General features: G+C 32.7%; 1 protein-coding gene across 2 annotated transcripts; it reads right to left on the bottom strand.

The window, feature by feature from the left end:
• Positions 1 to 15,631: 15,631 nt before the first annotated feature.
• Positions 15,632 to 26,921, bottom strand: LOC134262731 (uncharacterized). 2 transcript variants are annotated; one of them, XM_062745093.1, is made up of 5 exons: positions 26,840 to 26,920; positions 25,229 to 25,331; positions 19,972 to 20,182; positions 19,389 to 19,480; positions 15,632 to 18,985 (listed from the first exon to the last, which is right to left on the bottom strand). In XM_062745093.1, the coding sequence occupies exons 3-5, from the start codon at positions 20,174 to 20,176 to the stop codon at positions 16,370 to 16,372; spliced, it is 2,913 nt and encodes a 970-aa protein (XP_062601077.1). In that variant the 5' UTR covers positions 20,177 to 20,182; positions 25,229 to 25,331; positions 26,840 to 26,920; the 3' UTR covers positions 15,632 to 16,369. The 2 variants fall into 2 exon arrangements, with proteins under 2 accessions (XP_062601077.1, XP_062601078.1); XM_062745094.1 differs by lacking the exon at positions 25,229 to 25,331 and having other exon boundaries at positions 26,840 to 26,921.
• Positions 26,922 to 27,352: the final 431 nt, after the last annotated feature.

Below are 27,352 nucleotides of genomic sequence, written 5' to 3'. Positions count from 1 at the left end.
ATGGCAACACTGTTCATCGAAATCAAAAACCGATGCACTTTTCTATGTATCTTAGTGTAGTCTACTTGTGTGCCAAGTTATATTGAAATCAAATCAAAACTGTAGGAGGAGTAGCGTTTTTAAAATAAATTTCAAAGAAAATTCTATTTTTAGTAACCATGGCAACACCGTTCATTGAAATCAAAAACCAATGCACTATTTTATGTATCTTAGTGTAGTCTACTTGTGTGCCAAGTTATATTGAAATCAGACCAAAACTGTAGGAGGAGTAGCGTTTTGAAAAATTGTTTACAGACAGACAGACAGACGGACGGACACCTTACTATCGCATAAGCTCTTCTGGTCTCTGACCAGTAGAGCTAAAAATAGACAATTTGGAAACCTGCAAGGCTTTAACGGATTCTGAATTAAAGTCACTTGGTCTCCAAACGATTGGAGACCGAGTACTCTTGCGGGAAAGGGTAAACGTCTCGACGAGGAGAAGCAAAGAACCGAGAAGCACAAGTATGACATATGATATTGAGATTTTTTTCATTTTCTTGTATAGCTCAGCTGAGCCGAAGTGAGCTTTTTTGATTAATATTTTGTCCGTCCGACTATCCGTCTAGCTCAAGCTGTGTCCGTCCGTTGGCGTTTGTAAACTTTTCACATTTTTGACATCTCAAAAACACCCCTACTAATGTTATTGTGATTTAAATTCAAGACACGTGGTTTAGGTTGATCTTTTCAAAGGTTATAGGGTAGAACCGGTTTTATAAATAAAATTGGCAGTAAACATGATATTGCTATAGCCTGTTTCTTTTGAAAATATGTCCTGTTATAAATGTTTCCATACCTTTCTGAAAGACTTTCATGATTTTCAACTGATAAAGGGTGGCTAAAGTAGGGGGTGTTAAAATGACAATATATCATATCTTATACTTTTCGGCGAAAATTAAAGCTCACTAGTGACCGATTCGCTGGTAGAAAATGTGCACTATCATCTACACTGACAAACCTTTGTTTGCCTTATATGGCTTTTGTTATAAATGCGCACAGAGGATCATACCACGAGCAGCTGACCAATCGTTGAATGAATAGCAACGTTTACGCCAAATACATGTTTACATTTTCGAACACGTAGTTCAGGTCAATCTACGATCATGTTAATGGAAGTGCAAAATAAAAAAAATGTTATAACGAACAAAACACAAAGATAAAAAAACTATGTAGTTTGTGTCTAGTTTAGAACACCATAGCTTCAAGGGTAAGGAAAACGAGCAGCATCTCTTATGCATTTAAATGGACAAAACTTTGTTTACGTTCGTGATCACGTGTTCGGCCAGGGTATTCACCTGGCAATTGTATTCACTGATAGTACAACAAAGGAATTAAAACAGACGCAAATCGCTTGTGCAGTATGACTTTCAGAAACCTAGACTTCCGCCGTTTATTTAACAAATGAATTGTTTGTTATTATAAGCATAAAAATAATATTTTAAAAAATGCTTTTCATTTACCATAAGATTTTCCTTTTTTCAAGCGTAAAATTCCTGTAGTATTCGTAGTAACCCATAATGCAATACTCATTCATCTGATTGGTCAGTTAAAATCATACTGGTGCCTCATTTGCTAATCTGACGCCAAAAAATGTAGCCCCGGTTCCCATGCAAAAAAATATTTGTCCAAAAAGAAATTTTAATTCCTGACTGCAGAAAATTGTATTATAGAGATTACTAGCTTATGTAAATTTGAACGAATGTAAAAGAGATCGATTGATTGAAGTACATTTCTACATTTGTACTTATATTTTCAGCTGATTCTAGGGTGGTGAAAACTGAAACGCAACATAACTTTTCTGTTTACCATGCTTCCACGTGCTAGTCACTTCCTAACCACATTTCCGTGAATAATTTACCCTATCTCGCTGAAGTCTCGCTAACTCTCGCCAGAGCCACTGCCAGAGCTACTCTGAACTCATCGGGTTTTATAATTTGCAGAGCACCGTAAAATAAAAGGTTCCGAACACATTAGTAGGGGTGAAAAAGCACTGGGCCAAACTTAATACAAGGCATCCTTGGATAAAGGGGAGTGTGAACTGTTAAATTAAGGACCAAGTCCCTTCATAAGGGGAGATACTCGAGAAAAGACACAGTAAACTTTTCACATTTTTGACATCTCAAAAAGCACTGGGCCAAACTTAATACAAGGCATCCTTGGATAAAGGGGAGTTTGAACTGTTAAATTAAGGACCAAGTCCCTTCATAAGGGGAGATACTCGAGAAAAGACACAGGTATTGGGCCAGAAAAGATCAAACATGCATGTTATGTTAAAGCATCCTAAGCCTAGGGTATTGATTCTTAATTGTTCAAATCATGACCACTTGGGACAGGGCAGAGCTACAATTTGGAATCTATGTTTTACTTTGAAAAATATAGTAAAATTTTTAAAATCTTCTTCTCAGGAACTACTTGGTGGCCAGAAAAGCTGAAACTAATGTGAAAAGACTTGGGGGTAGTGTAGTTTTAATTTTTTTTAAATTATGACTTATGGGGTAGGGGGTAAAAATAGGTATTACAAAGGGGAAATCTGGCCAAGAACAGCCATTCCACCTCCCCTCTTTTTTGGCAACTAACCTAAGGATGTTCATTTTATGAAAACGATGACACATCGTCCAAGTAAAGGGAGCAGGGATGGGGTAATCGTAATCAGTAGTCGTAATCAGCTGTAATCGATTACAGTTTTCCAAGTAATAATGAGTAATCACTAATCACACATTTTTCTGATTACAAGTAATCGTAATTAAGGTCTTCCGTTTCGAACGGAAGACCTTCTACTGATTCTGTTGGTAAACATTATTATTAGGGTCTTCCGCTTCCTTCGGAAGACCCTACTGTTATTCTATTGTTTCTTATTATTCTTTTTTTTTTCCCGCTCGATTTTTGACAGGCAATTTCTCAAAGACCTTTCGACCGATTTTTATGAAACTTTCAGGTTAGATACCTTGTGTATACACCTATTTATACCTGTTTACAATTTTTTATCCATGCCTTTCTTTGTGAGTTATTGCCCTTTAATTATTAATTTTTGATGTCTCGTTTCCACTAAAAATCTCAAAAACGACATAAGATATTTTCACGAAAGTTGGAGAAAATGTAGCCAATACATTGTTGATGTGCAGAACGATAAAATTATAAGCTGATTTCTTAAAGTTTGGAAGCTATAAAACGGCAAATTTTAGTAATTTTTTTTCCTTGAATTTTTGCTACTTTTTGTGTAATATTTTTTGAACCGAGAATAATTTGGTAAGAAATATATAACAAAAGTTGTGTGTAATTACGAGAGCTTTCATATTAGATTAATGAAAAGGGGCTGGCCCCTACAATTAGGGGTAAATAGCCCATACACGTTTTTTCTGATAGCTAAAAATATTGGCATATTATGAAAAAGTTTGACTGAAATGATTTTGATCTTATTAAATCTTGTCATTTGATATAAAAAAAACAAACTTCAAGCTATATTTAATTGTTTTTAATAAAACAATGTGAGAAAGTGTGAGAAACCTTTCAGGAACAAGTTGTCTACTATAAGCCAGCCAAGCCTTTGCTGCATGTGCACAGTTTTAGTTGATGCATCTGAAAGATATAGTTTTGATACGGTGTTTCTCTGTTTTCTTTTTATTCAAATAATTTTAAAATGTGGTGATGTACACAACAATAATTAGTTTAGAGGATTTTTTCGGGGTCTCTTGATTGTAAACAACGCGCGGCATTGTGGGAAATAGGAAGGTACTAAAGACGCGATGTACTAAAACTGATTTGACCTGTTTAAAAATTGTCTGTAAATATTCCAAACTATTGAATTTTTGTATAGCATAATGCCTCCAGGTCATAAAGTCTTTACCTAAGTAATTTAAGAAACTAAATATAATCATTTAATTAAAAATTTAAAAAATTAAAACGTCAGGTAAACATCAGGTCTTTAGTATATCTTGATTTTAGTGTGCCCCATCGAGTCGACGTCGGACACATGTTTACAAACTGAAATGTGAAGTTGAACATTTTCTCACCATAGAAGCCGTATGCAGACATGCACGCACATTTAATCTGCAGCTACGAAGTACTTTGTCACTCCTCTGGAACATTATTCTAAACAGATTTATCCCAATTCATATATTATAAGAATCTTGTGTGAATTGTTTACGAGGAAATTCCGACTGTCACATTAACAAGGATGAACACTCTTGACTCTGCTTTCGGATTTCCCAGTGATAATTGTATCTAGTGCTGAAAGAGCTGACGGCGACATTTTAATGTATGATTGGCTTGGACCATTGAAATAAAGGTTAGAATATTTTTTTTACATAAAATTTACACTACTGATTACATGACAGCTTAGTAATAGAGCATTGGTATAATTAGAAATACACAGACACACTAATATATTATCTGTTTTACAGTTCAGACGCTCTCTGTTAGTCTTGTAAATACCCACAATTTTATATTTTATTTAAAAAAAGATTGAGTATGTAATTTCAACAAGTCTCGCTTTCAAAACCAAAAATGCAAAAATTGCAACACAACAGTCGTACTATCTATCAAAGTGATCATACTCTGTAAGTTAGACTACATCCATTGTTAGTTACAGTATATATTCAACTAATAATATATTGACAGTGCGACTGTTCGGGTGAGGGCAGATACTTATTCAGTTTTAATTTAGATCAGGCTTGTCAAACTGCATAGGCATGCGTAATGGCAAAATTAATGCTTTAGTTGACATGATTTGTAAAAGATGTCATAATGGACTTTTACGAGGAGCGCTGACTTTTACAGTTGACGCTTACTTTTACACTAGGGCTATGTACGGTAGCTCTTTTATGATATAAATATTTAGCTCAATATTTAATTAAATGAAAATAACGGGTTAATTCAATGCACATATAAGTTGTTCTTGAAGAAAACGACAAACAACCTACCCTCAACTCCCGGTCTTCACATGTTAGTGCCCCTAACACCATACCTATGACCACTAGAAAGGTTTTCTTATGCAATGTCAATTATGTACTTCCGTACATGATATAAGTTTAAATGTCCAAGTAAACGTCAACTGTAGAAGTCAGCGCTTCTCGTAAAAGTCCAATAGCCTTATTGACGCCTGACTGTAGAAGTAAATTTTTAATTTGCATTTGTTTTCTTCACATTAGCTGTCATGTGAACACAGTTTGATTTGCATTAGTTTACTTCGTGATAATTTACTGTGAATTAATTAAACTCTCCTTGTGAACAGGGTAATAGACTCTGAAGTCACATGACGTCGTAGTGCAAGTAACTAACTTACATAATAGGGGTGCAATGATACACCTACCCCACGGTATGATACATATCACGGTATTCAGTTCACGATACGTATCACGGTACGTGACATAATATTGTGTATAAAGTCAGAGGTTTGTCATCATATACTTTCAACTCAAACGTTTTAACAAATGTTCATTAAACTAACACTGGGAAAGTGATAACATCATTCGACCCGTCAAATATGAGGCTGAAAAAAGGTTTAACTGCCATGTCTGCAGTTTCATTGACCTCATGTTTCATGCAGAAGCCATTTTAAAATTGTAATTGAGGAACCAAAACAATTTGGATAATTACAGACCGAATGAACCGAACTGTGATAACAGTTTGAAGTATCGTGAACTGAACCATGGAAAAATATACCGCGGTATACCCTCAAATGGTTTATCGTTGCAATCTTACTACATAACCAGTCTAAAGCTTGAATATAAGTGCTGATTTTAATGTCAGAGCAATGTTTTTATTCACTATTTATCTCAATCTATCCATTAAATTAAAGTGAGTTTATTTTTTGGAATATTTTCATAATTAATTCTTACAAGAATGTAACTTAAACATGTTAAAGAAGCAAAGCACTGTGGGTCCAAAGTTTCAAAAATTGTGAATCATGTCCCCAGTTGTTTGGTTTATTTTATGCTCAGGAGCAGAAAAGAAGAATTTCAAAGAAATAATGCATTCTCTCTGTAAAACCTATTTGCCCAGTCTATTACTAGAACCCCTGGCCCGAGGGCATGTATTTATCAATTGTTGATTGATTGATTGTATAATGTTAAAGGTCTCCTTGAACAAGTTTGAAAGAAGCAGCCTTATTCAACATACCTATGAACTTGGTAAGTTTATTTTATACCCCTGATAAGCATCGTCTGAAGCCACGGTCCGGAGTCCGAGAAGAAGACAAGGAGGAAAAAGAAGAAAATGACCAGCGTATCAATGTGCTGAAAATAGTATTCTTCAAAGCAGAAACATGACGATTTAGAAGATAAGTGCTATCTATTATTGCTTAGCAGATGTCTCTTAAAGGAGCTCATGATTGAAGTATTTTTAGTTAGCTTGGAGTAATGTCTGAAGTCGATATGCTTTTAAGAAATAGGGACTTTTCTAACTTCTTGAAAGAAATAGAGGTAACCAAAAGCCTAAACCTGACTTATCATAACACTTTTTTTGTTTTTTGTATTGTAAAGAAAGAAAAAAAAAGTTTTTGTCGTTCAATGTTCGTTAATTAATACGAAGTTTAAAGTACTGTATAGGGGATTAATTTCACGGATTGTAATTTTTAGGTTTTTTCTCATCGGACACGATCGCGGTTTCTTGAGTTCGCGGAATTCTTATGTTATAGAAGTTACCTCCCTTGTCTATATCTGTTTAATCCATACCATAGCTCATGTAAAGAAATTCATCATTTTTATGTCTTAATTTTACGAGAACAGGTTATGTTAATATAAAATAGTTTAGACTTACTAGATAATTGACGATAAATTAAAACAGGTGCAGTTATCAAAAGTCCTTGACTATAAACGTCATTTGAATGACTTTTTCTGTATGCTATTACAATGAAAGCATGTACGTCTAACATGGTTTCTTGAATTTGCGGAATGGGTAGCCGAAAAGGTTCCTAATGACGTACTAAAATGCACTCATTCTTGGAGAAATATGTTTGTCCTCACAATATTACGGAAAAAATTGTCATTTTTAGATAGACATAGCTGAAACTGTTGTATATCGATACCACACAATACATACATGTATACTTAACTTTAGAAAATATTTGCACTCTCAAAAACATGTCATTCAGAAATTGAAGCTTTCCTTTGCCAAAAGTGCAGCAACTCTAGCAGTCTGACAGGGGATCACCTCAGGACACTTCTGAACTTAACCAAGTATGGTGATAACGGAAGCAACAGAAGCCATAATGCGGAAGAAATTCAACAAAACTTAAAGTCTTTCATTTATGACTCTGAGGGTAAGTTGTATGCATAACATTAAAACATTATAAAGAGAATGTGTCGTTTCATTTACAAGTAGTGTGTTTAATTGTTGAGAAACTGCGAAAAGAGGATGCGGTAACTTTTCCGCAGTTACAAAAAATTTTAAATGGAGACTAAATTGTTAATTGGGTATTACCGGTTAAATAATAGATAATCATACTTAGGTAAAATCATGTTATGCAGTTTACCTTTATTTTGAAATATTTATCTGCACAAACAAGATTATTTTCCATGTAAACAAGGAACTATGTAAGAATCGCACCTACAACGCAGGAAAATCATCTCACAATTCAGCGAGTGGCCGATAATGCAAAACCATGGACATGACTGAGACTTTTACTTTCGACTTGGGGTCTGAGCGCAATGTGAAAATTTACGAACACAAAACCATCGAGGAGGAAACTATTGTTGATATTCGCCGACGACGACAAATAAACGGGAAAAAGTCGGTCCATGTCTATGGCACATCCTGTGCTAATCTATAGAAAGACAAAGACGTTGATTATCGCCTACACCTCGGGAGTAATGTGCATGTCTCGGTAACATCCCGTACAGATGGATAAACATTCGCGAATTCGACTTCATGAGGAATGTGGAGTCAGGCATTAAAACCAGGACATGACTGACACTTTTACTTTCTGAGCGCAATCTGAAAATTTACGAAGACAAAACCAAGGAGAAAGGAACCTTTGTTAATGTTCGCCTGTTCCAAGACGACGAACCATCGGTAGAAGGTCAGTCCATGTCCCTGTCTAGATGGCGCATCCTGTGATTCTATAGAAATTATAGACAAGAAACTGGAGGATGTGAAGAAGACAAAGATGCTGATTATTGATTACACATTGGGGTAATATGCATTTCTCGGTAACATCCTGTACAGATGCATAAACATTCGTGAATTCGACTTCATGAGGAATGTGGAGTCAGGCATAAAGACATGATACCACACAAAGAGCATGAGTCTCCCTAAGAATTCCGTAGTGGGCAAAACTAAAGAGCAACTTGTACGAAAAAAACTTTCATTTACCCGTGGAGCTGGACAGTGTGGTGCCATTTTATGCGCATCAAGACCATAGCAATTAGATGGCGATGCTAGAGTGCATGGAGTGCAACCCAACTGGTAACATTGATAATGACAATTAAGAAGTCAATTAAGAAATGTTAACTTATTAAATGTTATGCAAAATGTATCTTTGACTAAATATGTCATCATTACAAAAATAGTTTTTGTCGTTCTTTCTGCAGTCAAAAAGGTTGTTTGTTCATTTATAAACCATTACTCTATTCAATAGTTAGTCATTTTCAAAACTGTTTCCCTTTTTTAGTTGTACAACGATTTCTATATCCGGTACAACAGGTTCGGGTAAAACAAGTTTTGTCAAAAAGCTTATACAAAATTAAGACACAATGTTTGAACCAATACCACCAAAAAGAGTGTTAAACTGTTCTGGTGTTTATCTAGACGAATCTACTGTCTCCGTCTGTCTTTTCAAATAGTTAAACCATCCGAGTCCGACATAGAGGAACTCAGCGGTAATCACAATGTAATTGTTATTGACGATTTAATGAATGAACTTAACAACATGAGCATATATATATATATATATATATATATATATATATATATATATATATATATATATTATAATTTTATACTTTTTTAGATTGATCAACAATTCTTTGCCTGTAAGGATTTCTTAAAGGGTAACGTTAGAGTTGACGATGAGAGACACATCCTTTTTGCAACTGCCCTTCGGATGAAGCTGATACAATCGGCAAAGAAGATAAGATGGTACCTTCAAGATCATTTGACAACCATTTCAACAGCTCTTTTTCATCCATGGGTTCATCTAAAAGGACGAATGTTTGACGCAGGTTCGCTCCTGTTGATCCTCCTGATTTAAGACACCGAAAGAGGGCTACTTAGCAGTAAGAGCGTATTGTCAGGGTATTAATTATATGTGAAACAATTTTTTATCTTAATTTATGAAATATTAATACATATCATATATATCAATACCTATTTAATATAATGTTGGAATGTTATTAAATATAAATAAACAAGAAAGATAACCTTAGATACCTCACACACAAGTTAACACCTAAAGAAAAATAAACCGAGACAAACCATGGTGTTTTATTGTTAACAATACGGAAAACAAATTAAAATTGTTATTTCACAGAAGCAAAAACTAAAATATAATATATGAATAAAGAAACGATGAATTATAAAGCGATTCCAGGAGTTGCAAATCTATATGCAATTTATGTAATAAATGATTTTATGCTGACAACTATTTTGTAACCTGTGGTGAGCCTCTATTATTTAACCAAAGCTAATGCCCGTATGTTACCTCTTAGCAATACTGAATTTTGATTGGCTGAAAGATAGCGTCTTTTCTTTATGTAACTGTAGCCTGATAGAAGCGCTACATCACAGAGAAATTTTTTAGCGAAATTTTTGTTTTCCCACCCTCCTCCCCTAAAGGACCCCACCTTTGCCAATTATTTGATTTTTAACATTTGAACTTATCTGTTAGTCCCATACATGTTACTTTTTAAGTTTACATATATGTATTTATGTGTGTAAATTTGTGTGTATGTCTGTGTTTTTCGAGACTGATTCAAAGTCAATTTGAACAGCTATGTTCATTGTATGAAAAATTAAACTCTTGAGTGTTTGGTTTTGAAGTACTGATTGCAATTTGTACATTCTTTTGTATTTGTTTTTGTGAACCGTATAATTGCGTGTAGTTTTAGGAATATTTGGTTGATATTTTTATTTGTTTCTACTACATGTTTGGATTGTTGATCAAGATAATTACAATTATTTCAACATATATGGTGTTTATGTTATGTTGAGGTAAAGGGAGGAGGAGGCATAAATATGCATAAGCTGTATATTTTCATTAATTGTTGTAATATGTGCAAGTTTTTTGTATGTATCAAGAATATGAGCCTTTCAAAACTTCTAAATGGAATTTAACTTTAATACTGTCATTGTTTTGAAATTAAACAGAATGAAAGGTATCCATCACAGAAGGCGAACGGCTCTGTACAAGGACCTTTTACATATGCAACTAGAAAACTGACCAGTGAGCAAGGGCCCCGCCATGGGGTAGAATTAATAGGTCGCAGATGATTAAAAAATGTACGAAGAATAAGCAACAGCAACTGAATTCTTAAAATTTCAAGATAATTCTTAAATATTCAAAAACCTGAAAATAATATCCTTGTACTTACATTAGGCAGTAAAGAACAACTTAACATTGAATGTATATTTAAACAATTATGAAGCTTGTGTTATATAAAATGCCAGGCTTCAATGAATGCAAATATCATGAAGGCTTGACCTTAACTTCAAACAACAGCAGTTGCAGACAAAGGTTTTCATTAATCAAAGACAGATAAAGAAAAGCCTACTAAATTTTCTGCAGCAGGCTAGATAATATTAATCCCAAGGGATTAATTGACTACCTCTCTCATCATTTTCTTCTAAAGTTACAAAGAGAACTTTTTCAGTATTAATGATAGAATGGGGTTTTTATACAACTCTCCTAAAAATTTATAAGATTCTTAAATTAACATAAAGTGAAAAAAGCAAATCAAAAATTCTTCTTTTATCTTTTTTTCTTGTTATTAGAATTCAATGAAATCATAACTATATTAAACAAAAATAATTTATAAAAAAATTATATTTTAATCCACATTTCAGAGTGTCATAGCATTCCAAATTGACTTAACTTCAAAACAAACTTATTTGTAGACAGAGGTGGTAATTCATCTCAATTTGACAGATAAAGACAATGTTCTGGATTTTCTTCAGGAGGAAAGCTAATTAATCCCGAGAGAGTCATAGCAGGATTCAATTTACAATGGGAACATCTTCAGCAGTTATCTCTCTTTGCCAATGCTTTGGTATATAAAGTTAAGGAATCTACTCGACCACCCCAGCTCCAATCCAGGGGACATAAAGAACCAAACTTAGCATCAAAATATGTATTTCTGCCTACTGAACTACCATACCAAATTTGTACTTGATTGTGCAATCATAAAAAAGTTGTCCATTCATTCTTATGCATAGTTAAGGAATCTACCCCACCACCCCAGCTCTAAACCAGAAGACATAGAGAACCAAACTTAGCATCAAAATTTGTATTCCTGTCTACGGAACTACCATGCCAAATTTGAACTTGACTGGGCAACCATAAAAAAAATTATTAGAAAAAAACCCAGAAAATTTGTGGACGGAAGAGTGACAGACAGACAGACGGGCGGACAGAGTGATTACTATAAGCCACCCGTAAATTCTTGCGGGGCCCTAATTAGAAACAGGATGGGAAGGACTGATAATCTTAAGATCCAAAGACAAAAAAAGGCAGTGAGTTTGGGGAATGATGCAGAGCTTGAGAAGAAGGTCTAAAACAAGGAAGTCCTTGTTGAGAACTTAAATGAAATCAAGAAAAAAAATGACATGCATAAAGTTGACATGTCAAATGTCATGCTTAAGCTTTCTGCGGTAGGAGAGAGGATAGAATCTGTCCAGGAAATCTCCAAATCCATCACCATCGAAGATTCCTCGGCTTGCAAGACACTTGCTTAAAGGACAATAAAAAAAAATGGGAATACACATTGCAGCATCTAAGTTATAGGAAATCATATATTGTAAATTGTTAATTATTTATGCCTTGAATAAATTTGTTTTATTCTTCAGTTTGCAGAGGGAGTTGTACTTAATACATCTTTACATCTCGCAACTCAGGAGGGTAATGTGCAGGAAATGAGGGTATATATATATATTTACATTGGCTCCTGTCGAGATTTCACTACTTCTCCTGCTCAACTGTCAATTAAACTTGACCACATAGGAGCAACTGTCTAAGCAAATTTACACGGATGTCAAACTCATCAGAGCTGGGATTAGATGCCAAGGAAGAATGACTGAGCATCCCTTTTTGGCCTGTCATGTTCGGGTAATAGATGATAAATCCATCGAGTTTTCAATGTGTAAAGATGGCCTAGTAACCTTTTTTACACTTATGTAAGCATTTGAACACTGAGTGCCATTGCCTCTGCTGTATTCTTAATATTAATTTTTGGAAATATGATCAAAGTTAATTTCACAATTTTGTTATTATACTGTAATTGAATACTGAAATTGTATGTCATCAGACAATGTCACAACCTTAGGACAACATTATTCTGACCAGCTTCGACAGCTTTGGTGGTGTTTCTCAAGTATGAGCAAGGCCTTGACTGTTCTGTAGGCAGTGTTTGAAAACACAACGTATGTGGTTCCAAATTGCGTGCCGTTAGCAAACCGTCTCATCTTGATGTTTTTCAGAACGTGAAGTGTCATTTTAGGGGTCCCTTTAAAATAAATATAAGAATTTTATTAACGTTATTTTGAATGTTGCATTTTCCTGTGAGAAGTGATTGTTTTTAACTTTTATTGTACCACATTGTATTAAATCTTTTTATTGTGTTGGCACTGTTCTTGGTGTAAATCGGGACTTGATTCAAACATGTTTAATTATAGGGGCTTACAGTACTGTACCTGCAACGCGGATCCCGTATTTCCCACGCTCCGTCGTGATATAATCACAACGCCGTATTTGGACAGGTGAGACAGGTAAACCGAGTTCCCTCTGCGGGAATTTAGTCACCTACCTGTCCCCGTCGCGGTAAAATAATTTTTGTCAGATTCCCAAACTATGTTTACAAATGCTTGGAAAAGAATCATAAATTCAGGTATTAATATTTGAATTCCAACACTAAATGTGACTGTAATAAAAAATTGTTTAAATTTTACAAAATCACTCAACATGACCTTATAAGTACTAAAGTGTCAAAAAAGAGGCCCATGGGCCAAATTACTCATCTGAGAAACTTGGGAAGGGGGGGGGGGGTCAAAATTTAAATAATTTACACAGGAAGAACTGAGACCTTTCAGTTGAAACTGAAAGATGTCTTTCAGCAACATTTCAGTGACATTTCAGTCACTGAATGGCAGGTACATTTCAGTGGCCATTCCATCACCTTTCAGTGACCATTCCTTCAACCTTTCAGTTACCCTTCAGCCAACATTAAGTGACCTTTCAGCCAACTTTCAGTGACCTTTCAGTGACCATTCCGCCAACTTTCAGTGACCATTCAGTCAATATTCAGTGACCTTTCAGCCAACATTCAGTGACCTTTCAGCCACATTCAGTGACCTTTAAGCCAACATTCAGTGACCTTTCAGTCAACATTTAGTGACCTTTCAGCCAACATTTAGTGACCTTTCAGCCAACATTCAGTGACCTTTCAGCCAAATTCCAGTGACCATTCTGCTACCTTTCAGCCAACTTTCATTGACCTTTCAGCCAAATCTCAGTAACCTTTCCGTGACCTTTCAGCCAACATTCAGTGACCTTTCAGTCAACTTTCAGCCAACATTCAGTGACATTTTAGTCAACTTTCTGCCAACATTCAGTGACAATCTAGTGACCTTTCAGCCAACTTTCAGTGACCTTTCAACCAACATTCATCGACCATTCCGCTAACTTTCAGTGACCTTTTAGTGACCATTCCGCCAACATTCAGTGGCCTTTCAGTCAACTGTTTTCTTTCAGTGACCATTATATCCCTTTGATTATTTTCAGTCATTATTCAACATTGTTGCAGTGCTTATATAGCCAATCTTTATCATGTCTCATCAGTCCTTTGGCCAACTTTCATCAACTATTTAGCCATTCACATATACATTTCATTGAATATTTAGCCATTCACATATACCTACAAAACAGCCATATTTTAATAATAGGTAATTTTCTTGGGATTTTAATTCATTTTTTACATATAACTGGATTTATCAACACCGGAATTTGATCCTGTTTTACATATTTAATAGTAAAAAAATGTTTACTCATGTTGTCTTCTTTCGAAAGCAAGCAATATACTGGTATTCCTCAGTTCCCCCTTTATTTAAAGGTAAAAATTTGCTGATTTTAATATCAACATATAGTTTATGTTGAAATCCGCAACCTTCTTTTTTTAAGAAAAAAAGAGTATTGAATATATTCTTTATCAACATATAGTTTTTAAAGGATATTTTAAAATAATTATTTTTTCTTTAAAAAATATAATATAAAATTACTATTATAAGTTGACAACTATTGTGAAATGGAGGGAAAAACAATAACAAATGAATTTTTACAATATTTAACTTGCTCTCAGGCTCTTTATAATCTAACAGTAAAACATTACTTTTTTGATTTGTTTTACATTCCATGTATTTTTAAATTACATGTGTGATTATTCAAATGTTTCTCTTTGCAATACTAATCCTCAAGCAGTGAAAAGCAACATCAAAATCAATCAAAACACAATTCATTGAGTTATTGAACATTCATTTATTCATTTTCAATTTAGATGTAAAACAATTTGTTGCATAATAGTAAACCATCCATTTTTCTTCATCAGGACAGTTATAATTACTATGATTACAAAATGCAGATGTACAGTATAGCATTTAAATGAAAATAAAAACAAACACCAAAGAGATATCCTTAATTATAAAGACAAAAATTCACTTGGTAAACAGAATGGAATTACTCATAAATACAAAGTAAAAAAAATAAATAAACTTTCTGTTTTGTAGATATTACCATGGTAAAAATGACAAGCAATGAATACATGTCTTTAACCAAAACAAAAATCTGGCTTAAATCAAATAATACATTTGAAAACAATGCTCTCTTGTCGATTCATTGGCTTAAAGTATTTTACTATCTCTTCTCATTTTGTTCGATACATCTTAAAACTGCATCGCATTATATGAGCTTAACAAAATTCTCATTTGCTATAAACACGTTTAAGTACACATACAAGCATAACACATCTAACTACAGAATTTGCTTTTTTTCCTTCAAACCAAAAAGTATGCACTAAAAATGTAATTCAAGGAAAATAAGATATGCAGGTGTCAGGTATGGAAATATCTAGGGAAAAAAAAGGCCATTATTAAAAAAAAAAGTTCTCTGACCTGAATGTTTGTAATTTTTAAAACAAAATTTTGAGCTCCTTAAGTAATGTTTAAAAATCATATACAAAAATCTTCATAATGACTTTCATTACAAGACATATTAAATGTTCTATTGCTCGGAATTTTCATCTAAATAATAAAATTAATGGTTATCAGGTAAATCAATGTGCATCAAACATTTTTTTTAATCAATGGCCTCATAAATACAACTAAAAAAATCCTAATAAACTATCTGCAAGGATATTTTTAAAAAAACTATCTGTTTATGCTTACAAAGCATAATGATAAATGAAAAATCAAACTAGCACCAAAAACATTTTTTGATATTTATTGCCCTTGCTCATTGAATAAATTTTTTTAAAAAAATCGTCTACAACATTTTCCAATCACACTTTAATATTTCATATCCAAATTTTATACTAAAGTGTGAACCAATGCATTGTTAAATAAATTCTAAATATAATTCATGTAGAAATAAAAGTAATATGTTCAATATGTTGTGAAAAAGCACATAAAGGAATCTTGATTATATTCCAAAAGCATGCTAGACTATCAAATGGTCAAGCTACAATGTACGAGTATTAGCATTATGAAGAATAACAGTCTTTACAATTTATACAAAGTCTTCATATAATAAACAGTACAAAAATTAGTTAAATAATTCATGTTTTGGAGTAGCACTATGACAAGATAGTACATCAAGAAATCTTGATTTCTACTCCAAAAGCATGCTAGACTATCAAATGTTCAAGATACAATGCATGAGCATGAGCATATGAAAAATAAGAGGCTATACAATTATATAAAAGTCTACATATAATAAACAGTACAAAAATAAGTTAAATAATTCATGTTTTGGAGTAGCACTATGACAAGATAGTACATCAAGAAATCTTGATTTCTACTCCAAAAGCATAATTATTTGTCCTTAGTTCAAGATTCAGCTAATGACCCTACTTTATATATATCCCGGCACACATACATTTGTGTATTTCAAAACAGCTCTGTTAAATGTTTTCTGTTACTTGTCATTTTCACTTAAAACCCGTCTAGGAATTGGGCAGACGCACATTAAGTCTTTGCTTTGCCCAGTAATTCCCTTTGAAAATCTACTGTGTATTTTCTGAACTGGTAAAAAGCAGTTCTGTCTACTAGACTCAAACTTATCAGAATGCCACATTTGTAGGGCGCTTCCATACTTAAATCGTTCTGTGTACTCTTTGTACCAAGACACCTTGGCAAATATATTTGTGAAAGTCTTCCCTTGCACAATAGCAGTATGTGTAAAATAAAAATCTACTCTACAAGGATGAAGATCCATTGTCGGATGGCCTATATTTTCACCGGGTTCTGTATCCCAACAAGCTAAGATATCTGAAGACCTTAACTTTCTATGAAGTTGTCTAGATCCAAAGTTTTCACCTAAAATTGTGACATAGCCAAACTTTTTAATTACTTCCCCAATGTCATCTACATTTAAAGAAACAGATGGAAACATTTTTCTGTATGAAGCCATTAAAATAACAATATCATCTTTGTCGAGAGCAACTACTTTAAAAACTTTGGGTAATGAAACAAATTGCATAACGTCAACAGAAGCAAATGGGAATGAGACAGCTTCAGAGGCTTTCAAGAACTGAATCATATCTGTTATCTTACACGGTTTGTCAATCTGTTGAGTTTCACCAAAGAAGATATCTGATAGACCAAACTCATTATGAAATTGTAACACTTCTTTAAAAGAATCGCAAAATTTGGATGTCATAATCTTTCGCATGAATTGTATTTCAACTGCTTTATTGTTTGTGTGGAAAAACCCGAATGCACCGTTGAATCTTTCAAAAGAAAAACACCAAAATACATGGATTGGTCCAAAATCTAACAAACAATCTTTCAAATGATTGTGTAAATGCATATTACAGGTAACGTCTTTAAGGAAATAAATTTTTTCGAATGTTTTGCAAAAATCCAACAATAATAAATCTGCTTTTTGTACATCAGTGATTGAAACAAATGGCTTACAGAGAATCCGGCAAGCTAAGACAAATTTTTCCCAGCATTTATAATGTTTATCTGGTAAAATACCACAAAGAGCATATAAAGAAAAAATTGTTGTCCAATTTTTCCACTCAGCAGCAGAGAAAACTCCATAGTTTCCAGAAATGTGAGTTGGAATTCGACCTATATCCGTCAAAGAATTTATAGATGCTAGTCTTTCCTCAACCTTCTCTAAACTTTCCGATGATAGAATATCTTTTTCAACCCAAAGCTTGAACATTTTTTTTGCTGTTCCTAAGAACAAATTGTGCATAGGATCGATTACACAAAATTGAATGGCATCAAAATATTCCAATTCAATAAGAACACTATAGTAAGTTCCAAAATCTCTGGATAACTTTTCAGCTTGCGATTTACTAGTTGCATTCTTTACCCGTCTAGCATATAAATTATGAATAGATTTTGTCCTTGGTTTCCAATTTTTCCTATCGAAGCCAGAATAATCCCTTTTTTCGCCAAAATCTCCAGGAAAAATTTTAAAGCACTTATGGCATCCTAATCTACCTGCGTGGGATTTAAAACCACAGCACTTCCTAGCAGCAGGTATATCACATGCTACACAAAGTAAAGCTGCCCTGAAGACAGATGCAGCACTTAAAAAACTTGATTCCAAACGTACACCTTTCCATAGCACTTGTAACTCCTCAACAATGGGATTTAAAAAAGAATTAATACTGTGTGGTTCTTTCTTAAATGCTGGAATAAGTCCTGCTACTATGACATTTTCTGATTTAAACCTGATGTTCCGTGGTAAATTAAGCAAAACAAAATAGATAACACCAACTGAATAATCATTACGGTTTTTAAAGGGCTGAAACCAGTCAATATTCATCATTAATCCAATGCTCGGTAATTCAGACAAAAAGGGAACCCCATTAAAAGACATGAAATTTTTCCAAACCCTCCCATCATACACATCCCTCAAAAGTTCAGTTTCAGTTTCCCAATCCCGCCAATGTTGCCAAACTTCTTTAATTTCTTTTCTTTTCAAAACTCTTTCAATCCCTGAAATAATACTGTTGTAACAATATACTTTGATAGGATAATATTTCCGAACGTTGCCCTTACAAATAACTTGTTTAACTAAAGGTGTGTTGCACTTAATATATCTACCACGAACTTTTAATTCTGCCTGACATTGTTTTCCATACCTGACACCATTTCTTTCAAAAACACAATCAAAAATTTCATACAGAGTATGACAGGATGTACAAACAGCATATCTTTTAAAATCATCTCTATCTAATTTCAAAAACTTTCTTGCAAGGTACAGACTTGGTGGAAAGCCAATACAAAACTCGGATAACAGTTGGTTATTAACATTGGCTCCAAAAATTTGAAAGATCTTGAACAAAAATCGTAACAAATACTCAATGCCATTGTCGCTTATATGATGTACTGCTTGCAAATATAAAATTGCATACACAACACAAAACAACAAACTGTTGATGGTCTTAAGACCGGAGGGCTGAACATCAATTCCCAAGTCATCATCCAGACAGTCAGCAGGGATGTCCCAGTGTTCTGGCTCATTATCGTCATCATCATCTTCATCGTCATTGTCTTCAGTTCCGGAAGACTATAATTACAAAATAAGCATTTATTAAGTATTTTATTGCAGGTGTGCAATGCAATGTAAAAGGAACTGATATGGATAATATTGTTCTTCAATGTTTCCTCTAAGTCAATTTTTCATAAGGATACTGCAATACTCTTAAACTTATCATCTAGGTCATAGTGACCTTTCCGTAAGAACTAAGGTGCAACACGCCTTAGACAGTTAACTTTTTAAAATTTGGTCCGGTTACATAATTACACCTCTTATAACGTATTTTAACACCTAACGGATGTTAAAAAGTTTGTTCCATGCAGATAAAATATTTTCAAAAATTTCAAAGTAGTGCTAATCAATTTTCAAAAGAACAGGTTTGTCATTTTGAAATTTTTTACCAACTTGATAATTTTTGCATAGTATTTCATACCTGATCACTTTCTTCTGGAACATCATCTGTTGGACAACTGGTTGGGATGTTAATGCCACCATGGTCATCACAACATTTTTCTTCTTCTGCGTCTAAAATTTTTTTTTTTAGAAAATTTAATTACTGTAACACATTATTATTGTAATAAAACACTTTACTAGCCACAAGCTTTAACCTTATTAAATAAGAATTTTATCTGTACCAAGATGTCCAATTCCCATATTTTTTAATTGGCTAACCGAGTATTCATAGATCTTGCTTTACAGTAAAACCTTGTTTTCTCAAAGGATAGGACCAAAAAACAACTTTGAGATAAGAAAGTATTTTCTTCTATTTTGTACTGGTGTCTGCAATGTTTACAATGTTTACATTCACGAGGACACATGTTTTAAGACGTCCAATTTGAATGGTTGAAGAAGATATTTGCAAGTTCATGTATATGGTTAGTCAAGAGGAAAAACCTATATTTAAATTACTTAAGTAACAAGTGACTGAGACTTCTGTATCAGTTATACATAGCTTTTCATCAAAGTTGTTGAATATATTTAAGTTTGAAAAATATAAACTTGATAAAATACTTTACCAGGGAAATCTGTAGCTTTTGCAACATCTGCAAGAAGATTGTTGAATCTCCTTTCTGATTCCTCTCTGGCAATTGTTCTGTCTGCCTCTTGGCCATGATCCAACCATGAATTAGTTGCCGAGTCATAGTAGCTGGAATAGTGGCGATAAAAGCTCCTCTCAGGAAAGTCTTCATGGCATACTGGACATCTCTTGCGTTTAGGCATGACAACCTTGAAAATAAATTAAAAACTATAGTGACCATATTTATTCTTTTTATCATGTTTATACATCAATCTATATGACCCAAATTAGGACTTTTTTTTCTAACATAAAATATCAATTGTGTACATAAAATATGATTATACTATTTCAAAGAGCTAGAGCCATCTTATGCATAAAATGGCCCTGTACTTATATCAATTAATTAACTATCACCCTCTTTCCTTTTTCATATATCAAAATAAAGTAGACACTTGGTGCTTTCATGTTCTATAATTAAATTTTGTTTTGAGAATCTAAATATTTGAAAACAGGCTTAGAGAAATTGCAATGTTCTGAAAATTTACAGAAAACATTTGACTATCTTCAACAAAGAATTAAAATATGAGCACAGTTCACGATCCAAAAAATAAAACATGATTTTTGAAGTTCAGAAATAGACCTTTCATTATATATTGGGAAATTTTGGATCGGAGGTTGTGGTCTATATGAAATATTAAAAAAATGCTTCAATTTTAGGTCATTTTCAAAGGAATTTACAGGATATTAGGAAAATGACGCATTTTATGACGTCATAATGCATTGACTAGATGTGAAATTACGTCACAATTAATAGATACATGGTCACCAACAATCCAAGTGATAAATACTGCATTTGCAACTTAAACTGAGCGGTTTTGAATTTTCAGAAATTCTCAGGGCCGAATAAAGCCCAAAGTGGCTCTACATCTTTTATCATGACAGGATTAACCTGAAAAATTTTTCACAAAAAAATACTACCTTAGCAGTAATAAATTTTTAATACTGCATTAAAGTCTATGGAAACAAGTAAATTTTTAAAACTAAAAAAATATGCTGTAGGTTACCATAAGGAATAAAATTTTATGATAATAATTTTTTTTCCAACAAATATAGGCTGTTTTTTTATTGATTTTTATTGAATAAAATTAAAGGGGATTAATCCTCAATGACAGGAAAGGTGATAAGGAAGGTCATTCAAAAAATATGTAGACAATGCTTCTCATAGTCATATAAATTATTAAAAGATTTTAAATCAACACGTTTTCGTAAACATAAACATTGATTTTGTCGAAGTGTGAAGTTTCATTTTATTTGATTAAATAGAACTCATGTTAGCCAAAATTTCAACCAACATGTTTTGTTACCACGGAGTATGGTTAACCAACATTGCAACGTCAAAGAGAACGTTGAGAAATTTTGTCAAAATTATACTTATGTTCTTAATTTCAAACACTATTTGTAGCATTTTCTCCTTTCAAAAAAACAATTATTCATATTTATTTTTTATGGTGGAAATCTGATTATATATCATATAGTGTAAAAAAAATTATCCTGCAACTATTTCAATACACAGAACCAATGGAAACTCGAATAAAACCTACCTACATAAAATAAACTAAGCTTTAAAGCTAGGTTCCAAATGAATACCCTTCGGTACCCTAGAAATCTCAATGACTTCTTATTTGACTTTAATAAATGTACATGTAAATATATATGGTTTATACTTGCATTTACATATATAGTAACTGATTATTGCATATTGTGCAATACACAAAACAAAATGATACCAGGCCAGCATATTGAACCAAAGAATGACCTTATGTTACCACAAGGACATCCAACTGTACCCTTAAAAGTATTCTAAAATACTCTAATGACACTTAATTTGACCTTTTTAAATCTAAAAATGGTTTATATATTTTTGTAACTATTTGCAACTGTTCATTGCATATTTTCATGAATAAACAAAACACAAGAACCCCAAGGAAACCCTAGGTAACATTGCAATTTTCTGTTCATTTGATTAGCGAAACAAAATTTTCATGTGGTTATTTCTCTATATAATCTTAATGAACATTATACAAGAATTTAATTTTCCCCAATTTACGAAAAATAAAGTTCCCTAAAAAGTGATTTACAGTATCCAAATAATACTATTAAGTATCCCAATAAATCTGAAACCTCAATGACATCCAGTTCAGTGTTATTATCGGCATTTCTTAACTACATTGTTCACTATCTGTTTATTGCCTAATTCAACAGTAAATCATCCTGAAAGTTATGCAGTAAACTGTATGTATCAGGGCACTTGTATGTATCATGATGTATGATGATTTAACTTACAAAACTTTATGCCTAAAAAAATATAACGCACATACTCTTACATGACTCAGACTTGTATTTCTTTCATGAACACACACAAGCTTCATTTAATTTTATTTTCATTTCTCCCAACCACCTCCAAAAAAATCTGAAAACCAAGAAAACAAAAAGATGTGGCCTTAATATGTGATCAGAAAAGTATACTTGAGTCTTTGGCTCAGGTGAGCTAATAAATACCGGTAATTATCAACTGTAACTAGCAAATGCATTTAAACTATGTTCAGAATTTTTAAAAGTTGAATGAAATGTCATTCTCATTCTGATATTCTGTAGGTACCCTGGCTTATCCTAGTGGTACAGGGTTTTTTTTCTAGGGTAATGGGTATTGACTTTTGATTTGTGTATTGAAATACACAATATAGTTGAATAATACATAAACATTTTATACATCTCACTATGAATTATACCTGCATAATTTTGCTGAAATAAGTGATTTCAATTGAGATTTTTTAGTTTTTTTCTGCCTTACGGTAATTGGCTGAGTAGTGCTACCTTTTAAAGACAATTCACGTCTTAATTGACTTAAAACACCCAATTTTATGTTAACGTCCCCCAAATCTACCTGATTCAAGATCAATAATTTACCGCCTGTCATTCATAAAAAAAACAATTGCTTCTGATTTGATTGACAGGCCAGCTAGCCGTGCTACCTGATAGTCTGAGTTTATGTCCTTTGAAAACGGTCGCCTGGTCACGCGTCAACGCTTTCATGTAGCCGCCTTGTATACACGGGGGAGAGGGGGGGGGGGCAGAAAAAAAGAATCTTGGTAAAATTTTATTTCAAAATCAACTGAGAGTAATTAAAGCGGCACAGTGAGTCAAAATCATATAGTAATTTTAAGATATCTGTAGCATACAGAGAAAGAATTATGAAATTATGAGTATTTAGCGAATATATGACAATTAAACTGCAAGAATTGACTGCACATTATAAGTGCCGGAAAAGTAAAGGTTGTATCTACCGTTTCGTTATTTCGGTTATGTCAAGGTCACGCAGCTCTTATTTTTATCTCAAACTTGTAAACAACATTCAACTGGAGCATGCAAAGGTGAGAAATATGTTTTAAAAACTTTTTAAAAAAGATTAAATCTAATTTTTTGGTCTTCTTACATTCATTCGTGGATAACTGAGACCATGGTAACTATGGAAACTTATTCAACACTTTTCTGCGCACACGTACAATAGGGAGGAAGAAGTACCAGTGTATTTTGCAATATTTTCGTTCTGGGACAGACAGAAATTTTTTTTACTTTTATTTTTCCCAATGAAAATATCATTTTTAGGTTCTGAAACATGTAATTTTCTGAAACTGAATACTTGTAGGAATTGAACAAAATTTACAGAGGTCATGCGAAAATTCTACATTTGTCAATTTTCCCCTTTGTGCGTCACAGTGCCGCTTTAATCACAACATGACTTCATAAAATATTTACATTCAACCTCAATGCGGCTAATTTATATTGTATTTTAGGCGATATAGACTGGTTCGTGCACAGAATCGCTATTTGCTGATTAAAATTGGAATATGATTAATTAGAAAAGATATTTAGCACAAACAGCATGGATAAAAAATTCATTTATCCGAAGTTTTATCTTCTTATATATGAATACAATCTACAGCATGTTCCGTTGTAAATGAAGTGTCAGAAACACGAGTTTCGAGATTGTAACTTTTAATTCTAATTTCCTAACGTCTGTCAATATCCAATATTTGAAATTAAAAAAGTGGATATATAAAGTCGAAGATCAATTTTTAAAAGAATTTAAGAATCTTGCAAACAATAAACAATTTTAAACACACGTATGCCCGGAAATGGTGAATATTTTGGACACTATTGTTGGTCAGAACGTAGACTAGGCAATATCCCTATCGCGGTACATTGTATATATGTTCACACAACGGATAAGCATATATATATATATGAATGGAATATTTTTTTTTTTTTAAATCTTGATATTTACACAAGTTTAATTAAAAAAAATATGATTACTTTGTAGTTTTACTACATGTATGTGTTCTTTTCTTTAATTTTACATTTTTTTTAAAATATAAAAACGATATTTCTATTAAATAACCTGTTTTCTTCATTAAATATCACTGAAAGTATAAATAAATATTTTTTTAAATGAAATATTTCAATTATTTCAAGTAGTTTCATTCAAATTTAGACACGAAACTCAGAATGTTGACCCTGATCACCAGACACAGACTACCTGTAAACACCACTGTTACCTAGACCACTCCCCCACCTCAGGTAACCGTACGGTAAAAATATTGGGACTTTAATAAACATTTTTTTGTAATTTACAAGTGTATATAAACCATATTTAGAGTAATTGATTTTATATATGGTGTCCTTGTGGTTCCTTGGGGTTCCTTGAGTTTCCTTGTGGTTAAAAAACATACCCCAATTTTATTGCTAATTGCTGCTCCGTGATATCTTTTAAATGGAGCGACATATTACATAATCTGATTTCATTTTTATTAATACAGCAATACTTTGTTTAAAAATGAAAATTTTATTTCGTTTCAGCTCCACTTATTAAGATATGGCTGTAAATACTATAAAAAGAAAGAAAGTAAATTACTTGACGGTGCTCCTTGACCCCATTTTTGCTGTTCAAAATCCTTGGTAATTCTAATAAATATGAAGATACATTCCATTTTTTTTACTCAAAATATTTTAATCTGTTGTTAAAATATTTGTACCAAATTTGGATATAATATGACATTAAATAAAAAAGTTACAACAAAAGTCTACAAACTTTTTGAATGACCCTCGTACTTCAGCTAACTCTAAATTCCTGCCTACATTTTACAACCATTAATTAATAAATTATATTTTGTTTAATTCTCTTTTTTTTAACTTACCTTATAGCTCAATGTCTATTGACACTTCTCAACTCCTCCCTCACTGACAATTACTGCATTAACCAAACTAGTTGTCACTGCTTCATTAACAGGGTCCTTATATCTGAAAAATAAATAAAAAGTCAGCAATCTTCAAACTTAATACAGTGTTCAAAATCACTGTGTGCCTGCCCATCCAAGTAGAAACAATTTCATCACAGGCAAACATGTTCACATCTATTAACACTAATCAAAATTTCTAAATTAAAATTCAGAAAGCTTATATTAACTCTCTTAATTCAACTTATAGAAATGAAAGAAATATGACATGAGTTATTATATCATGAATGTGGTTTAACAAAATGGGAGGTCCACATTATCGCTAGATTGCCAAATATTCTCAGATCATTAATACCAATACATATTTTTCCCTGATTTTGACTGATCATTACCGCTACCTATCATAAGTGTTAATTTATTGAAATATATCTTGCTATAAAATTTCCCAAAAAAGTTGTAAAATGTCGTAAAACTCCCAATAGTAAGGGCCTGGGCCCCATTCCCAAAATGGGGTGGAAAATCCCTGATTCAGGTCAAGTGCAATCACTAAATTTACCCAAGAAGGGCCAAGCTTCAAATTTTTCTTTATTAAATCAAAAACCTCACCCAATATGGATGACCTATGACCTTGCTCGGATTCACAAGAAGCAACATATACATATATATGCGTACGACAAAGAATCATTATGATGGATATACAAAAAAGACAAAGAAAAACGTTTTTTATATACATCTTTGGTTATGTTTATTGTATCTGAATACTTGACACAACATCTAACAATTGTTTTATATGAATTTCTACTCGCCGACACTATTGTCGGTGAATTGTACATTCGGTGAATTTCACTTTTGTTGGTGACCTGTCTGTAGGTGAGTTGTCTGGCACCGGTTAATAATAATAAAAAGGTGGATGTCACTATAGGGGTCTATTTGTAGAAAGCAAAAATTACACAATCATTGACAATACACAAAACATTAAAAAAAACAATGGCTTTATAGAAAATTTAAATAGAGCAAAATTTTTTTTTTAATTAGCCTAGTTCTATTTTTAGTTTAAAAAAACACTGAATTTTTCAAATATTTTTAAGTAAAACTGACAAGTTGTTCTAAATGTATTTAATTAAATAATGATTGAATTTGTATTTTTCATTTAAATACATATTAACATTTAAATACATGTACAATTAACATAACCGAGACATGCCACGTGCCTTCAATTCAGCGAAATTCCCCCCGTGCATCAAAAATTTTCTGGAGAAAACACTGAAAGAAGTCAAGTCAATTTTCATGATCTTTCTGTATTGGAGTGTTAACAATGTATGTGTTTACAAAGTCTTTGTTTATTTGAATGATTTTAGTTGGACTTTCACAAATCCTTAAATATTTTGTGTCATCACTGACAGTGCTATAGTATAGAAAAATCTAAAGTTAAGTCTAAAGTCACCAGCTGAGCTGGTTCCCGGAATCCCGTCGAGTCCTAACAGAAAGTCATGATTATTGGGCTATGTAAATAATAATGTTGTTGTCTTGGATAGGGTTCAAAAAGTAATGAGTATATCAAAATTTCTTTACCGTTCGGGTGTCCCTGATTTTATTACATTGTGAAACACAACAATATCACAATAAATCGGACTGTTATTGGTGTACATTGCCTCCATTGCACTGGATCAAATTAAAGTGTATATTGAACCCGATTCGAAAAGACTAATTCGGTAATTCGGAAATATGATGGACTCTTGGAAGCATTAATTAAACATTTTTTTTAACATTTATGCATGAGTTACTTAATATATCCAGGGTCATCTGTGTTTAAATTTATACAATTATTAGGTGTTCACAATGACCATGAATATTTTCATTTTTGTTACACATCAAATTTGAAAATATGATTAGATCTCTATAATATTATAATTTTTATTCAAATTACTGCGAAATAAAGAAAAATTGAATGACAATCCAATTTTTAAATTATTAAACGTTTTGTTATTGTTCACATGGGTAAATCTACATGTACCCCTTAAACTTAAAGGGCCCCCTAATTTATTGTGATAATTAGGCCTATATATTTGTTTGTTTTGTCTTCAG

Source organism: Saccostrea cucullata, unplaced genomic scaffold (genome assembly GCF_032062105.1).
Source record: "Saccostrea cucullata isolate Sc308-1 unplaced genomic scaffold, CSIRO_AGI_Scuc_v1 ctg1168, whole genome shotgun sequence".
Lineage (NCBI taxonomy): Eukaryota > Metazoa > Mollusca > Bivalvia > Ostreida > Ostreidae > Saccostrea > Saccostrea cuccullata.
Note: the sequence above shows the minus strand (reverse complement) of the source record. Positions and strands in the feature narration are given on the sequence as shown.